The sequence below is a fragment of the Rhagoletis pomonella genome, unplaced genomic scaffold, assembly GCF_013731165.1.
Source record: "Rhagoletis pomonella isolate Grant_MI unplaced genomic scaffold, Rhpom_1.0 Rhpom_scaffold_00005, whole genome shotgun sequence".
NCBI lineage: Eukaryota > Metazoa > Arthropoda > Insecta > Diptera > Tephritidae > Rhagoletis > Rhagoletis pomonella.
The window spans coordinates 50,845,418-50,856,952 of NW_023458559.1; the positions used below are offsets into that span (position 1 = coordinate 50,845,418).

The 11,535-nt window shown below is 37.6% G+C and overlaps 1 protein-coding gene across 1 annotated transcript; it reads right to left on the reverse strand.

Annotated features, from left to right (window-relative positions):
- Positions 1-2,094: 2,094 nt before the first annotated feature.
- Positions 2,095-11,529, reverse strand: LOC118739157. Its single transcript, XM_036470339.1, has 3 exons — positions 10,677-11,529; positions 6,170-7,324; positions 2,095-3,619 (listed from the first exon to the last, which is right to left on the reverse strand). The coding sequence occupies exons 1-3, from the start codon at positions 11,209-11,211 to the stop codon at positions 3,375-3,377; spliced, it is 1,935 nt and encodes a 644-aa protein (XP_036326232.1). The 5' UTR covers positions 11,212-11,529; the 3' UTR covers positions 2,095-3,374.
- Positions 11,530-11,535: the final 6 nt, after the last annotated feature.

Genomic DNA, 11,535 nt, shown 5'->3' on the forward strand with positions numbered 1-11,535 from the left:
TTAGGCCAAGCTATTTTTATGGACAAGGAGGACAGAATCGCGATTTTTGGGGGTTCGCCAAAAATTCGGTTACAATTTTAGCTTTAACATTTTAGCGATAGCGAAAGTTGGAGTCCGGCTGTTGTACATGGAAAACTTGAAGCGACAGGTATGGGTTGAAATACCCGCCGCAGTAGTGCGTACCAGTTGCATATCCTTCCCAAAGCGTTTACGGCTAGCAAAAAAAAAGCAATCGTGAAAGATTTGAACTCAATGAACAAAAAGTAAATGAAAATTAAGCGTGTTCTTTTCAAGATCAACTTAGGTATTGGTATTTATATGCATTTCATTAAATTTTTGTAACAGTTATCCGTTGCCGCGGGGTAAACTTATTTTGCATGAGTATAAAAATATATACCTTGTTTATACCTACGCAAGAACGGCATTAAAAAAAAACCGATATTTCTATTAAGTGTTTATACCTGTGTCGTTATAGCGCACTCGCTGAAATCGTATTCAAAAGTAAAAACAATTTTTTTATTTTTATTCGATATTTCTTTAATAATTAATTTGCACGGTGGACCGAAATGCAAGCGAACAAGAAAACCAGCCTATTTTTATTTCGCGTCAAATGAATGTTGTGTTTATGCGTGTTTTCTAACTGATGTGGGAAACAAAAAAGCGATTTGAAAATAAATTCGAGTAATACCCTTTTGAATTTCTGAGCGTATTGAAAGTTGGTTTATGTTTCCGTTTTGAATCACAGTGAACTAGTGATGGGCGAAATAGCGATTTTTCAGTATCAGTGAAAATAGTGATTGCGATTTTTAAATCACAGTGATTTTTTATAGCTATTGCGACCGCTAGTAACCGCTTTTAATAAAACAGAAATTTGTAATACCTCTAATAAATGATGACAAATCAGTGTTGGTACATGTAGGGACAATTCCCTACCCTTAGGGAATTCAGTCGAAAAAATTAGTGTGCGGTAGAGGGAAAAGTTGCATTTATGCGCTCAAAAATTGCCATATTTCACTTAGTTTTTTTATTAATATTTGCAGCCATCTTTACTCGTTGATACAATTTTTGAAATAAAAGCCAGGGCTGCAAACCACACTAAAAATCGGTGCGGTGCGGTTCGATTCAGTGGTTCGAACCACTTACACTATAGGCACATAATTGGCAATTAAGAGCCTTTTCACTAATTTAAGCCTTCATTGTTATCCAAGTTATAGAAAAATTCAAATTATTAATTGCCAATTCTTATTCTCTTATTCTTATTCTTAGATTCTCTATGCAACCCTGCTAGGTATGTTTAATTCCATCAGGGATGGAAAATTGAATTATAAAATTGTACTTAATTTATGGAAAACTTTACCTAAAAGTAGATAGATGTACCTAAAAAGTAAATATGTATTTCTATATAAAGAAAATAGGAGGATAACAATTCCCATCGATACCATATCAACTTCTGCACTCACATTAAACAAATTTTGGCTCTGAAAAGAATCTCTTCGAGCAGCGTGAGAGAAAACTATATTGTAGAAAAAGAGAATCACTTTCCTCCCAGTTCTTCGATTCGACGTTTTAAAAAGAAATATTTTCCGTTTATCTGGCGAAATAAACTACACTTGCGTTACTTTGATCACCCTTCTGTATCATTTGTATGCCCCTTCATAAATAAGGGAAGTTATTAGACGCCCGCACCAGAAAATGAATTGAAATGCCAATAAAAATAAGAACTGATTTCCTGAGAAGTTATTTGGATAAGTTCCAAATATACCTAAAATTTTGAGTTTGTACCGAATGTACTTTCAAACTAAATAAAGGTACGATTGTACCAACTTTTCCGTCACTGTAGGCCCAGCAAACAATTAGGTTTGATACACATTTGAGAATGATTTGAAATCAAAGCCTTTCTCAAATGCCAAACGTTTGAAAATGATTTGATATTGATTTGAAAATTACAGCTTTCTCAATAAAAAGGGGAGTTTGATCTCCATTTGAGAATATCGTTAACTCTCAAATCAATTTCAAAGGTTATTTATCAATTGTACTTCAAATGTGGAAATAAAATTTATTATAGGAAGTGTATGTATATTTCGTATCTTTTTTTCTTCGCGTTGTACATATCTATGTACATAACGAAAGAAACAATTAAGATAAAGTAATTTATAATAAATTCGTCTTGAAGGGCTGCAGTTTTTTTCAATCCGCGCAAACATCAAATCCACTATTTGTGGGCTTTCTCTTTGAAAATTTTTTTTCTATTTTCCGAGTTTTAGAAAATTTTTATTTAACTGGCATTACAACTCACGGAGTTGCCATCAAACAAAAATTTTGCAGTTTTACTATACGGGTTGTGTATTACAAAACTAGAAAAATGCTTTAGTGGATTTTCATTTTGAACCGAATCGAAGCATTTTTTGGAGTTGGGTTTTCGGTTCGGTTTAGGCATTTCAAAAACGGTTCGGTTCGTGGTTCGGCTCGAAGCTCGAATAAAGTGGCGCTTCGGCGGTTTACACGGCGAAAGCTAATTTCTTTGCTCATCTCAGAAATCCAAAATTAATTTCGTGTCGTATTTCACTCATTTACGAATTCCGCGGGATCGGATTTGGATTTCATAAAAACCAACTTGAGTATTGCTGAGATGCATACACAGCGTAACAAGTGTAAAAATTATATATACAAAATGCAATCAGTCTAAGTAAATTAGTTGAAACCTGTATTGAAATTAGAATGACAAGAAAACTTAAAATATTTACAGTACAAATTTCATTACTTGTTTCTTTCAAGTCTTCGCAGCATTTAGTTTTTATTTTCCAACATTCAAATACGCTTATTTAGCTATCAATTACCTTGTTTATACGACACTAAATACGGTTTCATATAAATTCGTGTCAGTGTAACACACTTAATTTGCACGCGTTTATACGATTTAAGTTAACACGAATTAATGCACTTTATAAACAAGGTGAATGAGAAAATAAATATTCATTCAACATGCCTGCAAAAATTAATGTAGTAAATTTTTTTTCAAAATTTCTTATTTTCATTGCTTTCCTGTATTTCCATTGGTTAATGTGTTTTCGTTTATTCATGTAAACTACATGTGTGATCATATTTTAAGTTTAAAATGTGTATGTTTATTATTCTCTGGCAGTACTTTTTACAGTAATCTTTTCTTTTCTATTTTAATATTATTATTATTATTTTTTTTATGGGCAATTATTTTAAAACTAAATCAACATAAAAAATGTGTACAATCACATAAAAGCAATGGACCGTGTTAAATAAAGCATTTCATAACTAAACACGCCCAAACTAAACTCCTAACTCATGGATTTGAGATTATTAATTTTCAAATTATCCAACTAAACACCTTCCACAAATTTTCACTTTATCCAGCTAATGCGTTGCACAAGCACAATCGGTTGCATTTCGGCTATTTGCCACTTCGAGTCCACAGCTTCCTCCATACCTTGAGCGCTTGCAATTTCGCATCCTTTAATTTCTTCTATCTCTTCATCTGTTACCTCAGCTTGTGAAATTTCTCCAGCCAATCTCATGCGGTTCAACTGTTCCTCGGACCGTGGCCGCAATGTACGAAGTCGTTCATTTTCATTCGTCTTCCAATGCGCTGGAACCAGAGAACGTTTATTAATGAGAAGGCTCAGTTCCAGAAACAACTTCTGGCCGTCAAAAATTTTGAGTTGTGGGAGACGGAATATACCACACCGGACCAGAAACCACCACTCGTCGACGGAATACTCGTTGCTGCCACGCCAAAGATTTTCAATTCTACCACTCTAAGACGGAATTTACCATAGTGAAAAGCAATATGAAAAATAATAACGAAAACGGAAAGAGAAAGAGAAATCTAATAAGCACTAGGCAGAGGCGTGCTGGTGCCAGATAAAAACAAGCACTAAAATAAAAATTGAAGTCAGAGCGACAAGTGTCGAGAATGAAGCGGTGAACGAGGAAAGGAGTGGGTTTTTGTACATTTGCTTGCTTGCCGAAAATATGATATTTGCGTGAAATGGATTTGGTGATCGCAATACAAGTCATGTAAGATCGACTGTTTAATAAAAAGTTACATACCTACTATTTTATTATAATTTAATTAAACATATGTATGTACATCAACAAAACATCCGAAAAAGGACAAAAAAAGTGAATGAAATGCGGATTTTCGTCCGTTTACCGATTCCACTTTCGGATACTTTGACGATCCGTTTTCCCACTAAAACGTGCGGCAGAAACGTATGTACAGAAAAGTAACGAACATGGTGGCGAAAGGGATACGTTTTCAGGTTTTTTTTTTTTTTGAAATTTGTCTGATTGAATTTTTCGTTCAATACGCTTTCCTTCTGCACTTCACAGATACTTTTCCATGGTTCAAAAGAAATAAAATAAAATTAAGAAGCGCCTGACGGAATTCGAACCCGGCACCTTCTGGAAGCTAACGAATAGTGGCACATTCCTCTGCACACTCTGCCACTGCCGACTACGCATGTATGCTTTCAAATGTTTAGCTTGAGCAAATAAAATACAATTACTGCTTTCAAATGGAATCATCTTTTTTAACCGTTTTCCGGATATGAAAATTGATGATAACTGTAGGAGTTTTTTGTATTCGTTTTAGGATACGGAAAATTCAACTAAACTGCACTGTCGGCAAAAGTTACGTTTCTTTGTTGGCTGGGTATCTATTATACCAATTCATGAAATTGCATCTATGAAAATATGCTACACCCTATCTGCGCAATCGGCTCATTTTTGCACGTCTATTTGCCGACGGCATTTCGCATGCAAAATTTACAAAACAAATTTATGTATAAATATGAATGAGCTTGTTCACAAAGAAATTAAAAGGGTGATCAAATACCTTACCAATGATACCTCACAAGTCTAAATTTGTAAGGTTTTGGCTGAATTATGGTCGGATTATGCATACTTCGCATAACTTCGCACAACTTCGCATAAACTTCAAACTGTAATTTCGTATGTACTTTGTATTATTTTGTATGTATTCCATTACCCAGAAATTAGCAGAACCTTTAAAAACTTAGACCTTTATTCGAGTTTTTCTTAAACCAGTCTTTGAAAAAAGTGCAAAAACAGCATCAAAAATTTCATTATTATGATTCCGTAGCAATTTTTTTAAATTTTTTTATGCAAACTTTTTAAGCTTAAACTATTCAGTCATCTAAGATAATTTTTTCAAAAACTCAATTTTTGGAGGTATTTTCAAATCGATCCAGCTCATGCAAATCTTAATATTTTTGCGATATATTTTGTTGGAAATCTTAAAATATAATAGCTTTCATAATTCCAGTTGAAAAACAGTACCGTTTTTTTTTTTTTTGTATGGGGAGTGATGCACTCTACTGTACATAAGGTGATTACGATTACTCGGCCGTCTATCATAGTAGCACAATGCCACTAAGTGCATTTTAAAATCTTCCGGCAATAGTCTCATGCGATTATCGATTATATTTTTTGTTGTTTGTGTGAAATATTTTACTTTTATCAGTATTTTTCATTTAATTAAAATATGTTGAAATAAAAGGGGAAAAAAATATTTTGCCACTCAAAATATTGCCTTAGAAAATCTTATCGTCGTTTAAAGTACAAAACCGCGTATCAAGAAAATGTGAAACCGCGTATCACGAAAATGTAAAAATTTTCTAGAGAGTAAAAACACTCATATTTCAAAATGGTTCTCTTTTTTATAAAGCAATCGCATTTCTGGCGAGTATATTTCAGGACGAATGAATAAGGATTGAGCCAAGAGTTTGTATGAGCAAATCTAATTTTTGGCAGCAAATGTCAGTTAAGCGGTTTTGCAGAATGACGATACGCGCTTCTGTACCTCGACGTTATAAATTTAGCCGAAATAGCTTCATTCTCCACACTTGTCGTTCTGACTGCCATTTTTCGTTTTCGTTCTTATTTTTCATTTTGCTTTTCGCTATGGTAAATTCCGTCATAGAGTGGTAGAATTGAAAATCTTTGGCGTGGCGGCAACGAGTATTCCGTCGACGAGTGGTGGTTTCTCGTCCGGTGTGGTATATTCCGTCTCCCACAACTCAAAATTTTTGACGGCCAAAAGTTCATTCTGGAATTGCGCCTTCTCATTAATAAACGTTCTCTGCTGAAACCTTTAATTTGTTCTGTTAATTACGTTTGCGACTGGACACACGGTCGGCCTTCTTTGTACGCGCTGGCTTTTTTGATTTGACTGGCGCAGGTGGTGGTCTTGCTGGCTGCACCGCTTTCAAATTCTGTAGTTTTTGGAGTTCCTTAGCGACAACAGGCTTATTTACAGGGTTGTTTACGGTGCGCGCAGTCTTTGGTTTTGACAGATTCACCGCAGTTTTTCTCGCTTTGGTTTTCTCCGCTGATTCAATTAGCTTTGGCTTCTTCGAACACTTATTTAACGAGCCCGGCGGCCGGCCGCGACGACATGTTGTAGTCGCCTCACTGCCAGAGATCTTTGAGGCTTTTAATGTTACCTTCTTTTCCGCACCCTCATTCTCCATGCACATATCTACAGCGGGCGGCACGAACACCTTTATTTGCGCCATACTATCCTTCGAATAGGTGTGTGCAATATTACCCAAATTGACGGGCGGCACAACAGCGCTCGCCGGTAGTACAACACAAGGTTCTACATCTGATAGATGAACTTTAGATGTCTGCAATCGACTGCAACCAAATACAAAAGTGCCATTCGATTCACTAGCGCTGCCAACGCCTCTTCCTCCTCGGCTACGTGCAGATAGTGGCAGTTGCGAAATGTTGCGCTTTTGTGTGTGCTTCCGTCGTCGAGTTTGTGCTGGTTTAGTCACCGGCTCAGTGGTCGTAGATGGCGAACTGCCACCACTACCTCCACCAACACCACCAACACCGCCAACACCGCCACCACCGCTATTCAAACCGACACTTGCACCGCTCGTAGCAATGCTGCTCGTGAGGGTGTTCACATTGGGTGCGGATATAGTGTTGGACGTAAATTGTACGTGCAAAGTCGATTCAGATGGAAAAGTCTTTCGTCGTCGTTGCGGGACGTTATTGGCCGGATCGTCATTTCTGTTTTCATGCAATATGGACTCATCAGAAAATTTGCGCGTACGCCGGCGCATATGGTATGAGTTTTCTGGTAAGTGATGCGTTGTATCGATTTGGCTATTTTGTACTACCATAGCGGTTTCTTCGACGATAGTGGCAGTTGACACATCCGCTGACTTGTTGAGAGTATTGGAATTAGAACGCTTTTCCGGTGTAAAAACGAGCTCTTGTGTTGAAGAAACTTCATGATCGGATGATATTGATATTGCTGTATGAGTATTAGGAATGAAAAGATTTTATGATAAACTTATAATAAACTATAGAAGCACAGAATAGTCTGAATGAAATGAGAAGTATAGAAGCTAGAGCTGGGATACTATCGATAATATCGATTGTTGAAAACTGTCGCCTGTCGGTGTTTGCGAACGAAAAATGACACTGAAGATGGCACAATGCCGAAACCGGTTTGTCCCCAAACCAAACTTGACAAGGGTTGACGGAAAATCGTTCCACAATACATCATACTCCTACCCTGTCGGAAACACAAACAACCAAAAAGAAGTTATTCATATCTAATTCAGATGTTCTGATAAATTAATGAGTTTATTTTATTATTATAAAAAGATCCTTTTGATTCATTCAAATAAAAAAAAAATATGTGTAATTTACAAAGTAATTAATAATTTATTAACCGATTTTCAAAGAATTGGGGTTTCAATTGAACACTGTTACATAATGTGGTTCACGACGATAGTAATATCGATACCATCGATGTTTTCAACTATCGCTTCGAAAACTATCGAGTGACGGTACTATCGATAGTATCCCAGCTCAGCTAATAGACACCAAATAATAAACATTATCCGATACTTGAGAAAATCTGTATTTTGCTAGACTATGATACAAAATATTTCCAGCAAATAAATCTGAAATAAATTTCGTCGATTTGGGGAATGCATTGAATGAGAGTTAAGGCATTACACGCACTTTTAACTCGTTCGTATTTAGCTTTTACTTGAATATACATTAGGGTGATCCAAAAACATATAAAATACATTGAAAACTTTGGGCGCTTTGGGCGACCTCTAAATATTTTTTGATTTCAATAAAAAAAATATGAGTATATTTTTTCGGTATAGAACAATCCTAGGGGGGTGAGAGCATAAAAATTCCGACTTCACTTTTTCACATGCATTTTTGGACCACCCTAATATACATACATAAAACATATACATATGTTTGGGGTAAGTTTAAGTTGTAAATGTTATATTTATTATATTAAAGAGAAGAACATTTCGCTCTCAACTCCAAGTTCGCTTTGAAAACCCTCTGTTAAAGTTAAAAAAATGCTCCTGTACTACGAATGGAAAATAAGCAAATTGTATATCGACACTTGAGTGGAAGATCGACCTATCTCGGCAGCCAGTTCGAAAACGCCCTATCTCAGAAAACTTTTCAAGACCGCCCTATTTCAGAATTTGGTTGAAGAACGCCCTATCTCAGTATTGGGTTCAAAAACGTCCTATCTCAGCTGAAAATACATTGAAAATGTGCTAAGATAAGGCGTTTTTGAATCGGTAGCTGCGATAGGGCGAATTTTGAGATAGGGCGCTCTTCAATCAATTTCTGAGATAAGGCGTTCTTGAAAACAATTTGGTCTCAACTCCAAGTTCGCTTTGAAAATCCTCTTGTATAGTTAAAATATTCTCCGTCACAATTTTTTATCTTCCTAATATTTGGATATAGCACCTACGGAGCAAATTATCTACCTCAAAGATAACTATCGGGCCAATTTTAGGACAATACATTAATCTGTACGTGGCTAATATTTATATATACGTTCTGAATGTGAATCAAAACGAACCGTAAGAGGAGTTTATCGAGATATCACCGACTCCGGCGTCACCTACCGTATTGTTTTATTTTATTTTATTTTTTTGCATTTTAGGCTACATTTTCAGTAAAGGTGTAATTCGCCGGTCGCGAAAAAGGTTATATTGATTTGAAAATGAGTGAAATATCTAAAGAAATACGATATGTGATTTTTTTACTATAAAAAAGGTGAAAACGCAAAACAAGCCGAAAAGTACTGTAAGTGAACGTCGGACCCATGAGTGGTTTGCTCGATTGCGTTGTGAAAATTTCGAAGTCAACGATGCATCGCGCTTTGGTCGGCCAGTCACTGGAAACGTCAATGAAATAATGCAAATGGTTGAAGCAAGACCGGCATAGAAGGTAAGACATTAAGCATCAACCATTTTTGAAGCGACTCATTACGAGCGATGAAAAATGGATTGAATACGAGAATAAGCAAAGGTCGATGACCCTCCACAAACGACTTCAAAGCCTGGATTGACGGCAAACAAGGTTATGTTGAGAGCATGGTAGGATTGCAAGATTGCAATTGTCCACAATGAACTGCTACAACGTGGTGAAATGATCAATTCGACCGTTTGAACGAAGAAATCAAGAACGAGCTACCAGACTTGGCCAACAGAAAAGGATGATGAGAACACCAGGCCGCACACATCTTTAATGACTCGAAACAAATTGACGGAATTTGGTTAGGAAGTTTGAATGCGTCCACCGTATAGCAAGGACTTTGCACTGTCTGATTTCCATTTGTTTCGGTCTCTGCAACACTCTCATGATGGTAAAAAACTAGCCGACCCAAGAGCCTCTGAAAATCACTTGGTCTAGATTTTCGCCGACAAATCATAGCAGTTCTACACCGATGGAATTATAAAGCTATCTTAAAAATGGAAAAAGGTCACAGACAATAATGGCAAATATGTGCTTGATTCAGATTTATTTTATTTTTATCAAAAGTGTACCCAAAATTCCCCGTAGCCTTTTTATATGTCTTAGGTTAGGTAAACGGGCGACTAAGCTGTCCATTGTGATGATCTTAGAAGGGAGAGGGAAAACGATGCAGGGGGACCGGAAATAGAGTGGGTGGGTAGGGGAAAGAGGAGGAAAACTAAGGGAGAATGAAGACACCTATAGCTTCTTTTGTAGGAGAAACGCTCCGTGCTCGCAACGAATCAATCGACCGGTGTCTATTCCCGAGATCTCATCTGGAGTGTGAAAAAAGTGCGACCCAAGGTGCTTAAACCTTAGGCTCACAAAGGCAGCGTACCAGAGCCGCAGGTGTTAAGATGATTCCACTTCATCGTCCTACATACAGCTGGTGCAGTAAGGGCTATTAATGACACTCCCACCAATAGTGAGAGAAGCAGCTTGCTTAGTCTCACCTAATATATACCTAGTGACTTAATTAGCCTCATTGCGTGAGTCGTGTCGATTGCAAGTCGTTTTCCGAGAATCGAAGCGTGTCGAAAATTTCATGTCATTGCCTAAAATTTCTACTCGACTAGTGTTTTAAAACGGAAAAACTTGGCAGCACTGCATGGCTTTCGACGATTTTTGTCGTTTACTCATTTCAGCACGATACTAGATAATGCCAATGTTGTCGAGTCGTGCAATTTACGACTTACGCAATGCGGCTGAATATATACAGAAAAAAGCTATAACCAAATACGGCAAATTCAGACGCGAGTAGATTTTACTCTTTGGTCTTCATCAATAAATTAAAGAAATTATAAAACTGTACAACTTACCATTCGCCGATGGTGGTGAATTCATAGCATCTTGAAATTGCTGTCCAAGCTGTAATGGTGGCGTTGAACTTTGGCGAGATGAGCGATCACTAAACTTTCCCACATCCTGTTCAGCCAGCACGGGTGCAGCCACCGATGGTAAATCCTTTACTGAGACTTGCTCGGGTTCTTTTACTGGAACACTTGCAATCGCAAGCGAATCTGGCTGCGGCAACTCAGCGGCCATTCTTTCCTTAGAATTCTGTGTCGATGGCGCCAGTGGCAATTCAATTTTCGCCGGTTCTGCAATCAAAGCCGTTGTTGGCGCTGCTGTATGACGTTGTTCATCCGTGTCTGGTGACACATCCGCATTGGGAATAGGTAAAGGCGTCGGCGCCGATATTGCTACAGCAGGTGGTGTAGGTACATCACGACTTTCACCGTTGAGCAAGTATGTTGGCAACGTGGGCGTAGCTTCGAAACTCATCAGCGTCATAGTAGCGCCCTTAATCACATGCACAGTTGTGGGTTCAACAATGCTTTCCAAATCAGACATTTTATGTACGTGTTTTGATAGCTGCGACAACAGACAATCACTACTGGATTCCTCATCATCAGACACAGAGGACGCGGTGCGTACGAATTGGTCAGATTTCTTAACGGCTAATGGTTTTGTATTTTGAGTTGCGTCGGCGTTGCCAGCGCCAGCGCCATCGTCATGGCCATCAATGGGCGTTATGCAACGAGAATTCGATTCGTTTTGCAAACCAATTACAGTTGGTGGATCCGGCACAATCTGGATGTTAGACGAAAACGAATCGCACGATGGCCGCCTCTTTGGCAATATTATGCCTGTCGCCAGTAGAGAGTCACCATTTTC

Coding starts and splice junctions, on each gene's coding strand:
- LOC118739157 (XM_036470339.1), bottom strand. CDS start 11,211: ATGTCTGATTTGGAAAGCATTGTTGAACCCACAACTGTGCATGTGATT. Junction 7,325..10,676: donor TTCACCACCATCGGCGAATG/GTAAGTTGTACA, acceptor ATACTCATACAG/CAATATCAATATCATCCGAT. Junction 3,620..6,169: donor CCGTGTGTCCAGTCGCAAAC/GTAATTAACAGA, acceptor CTCTGGTTCCAG/CGCATTGGAAGACGAATGAA.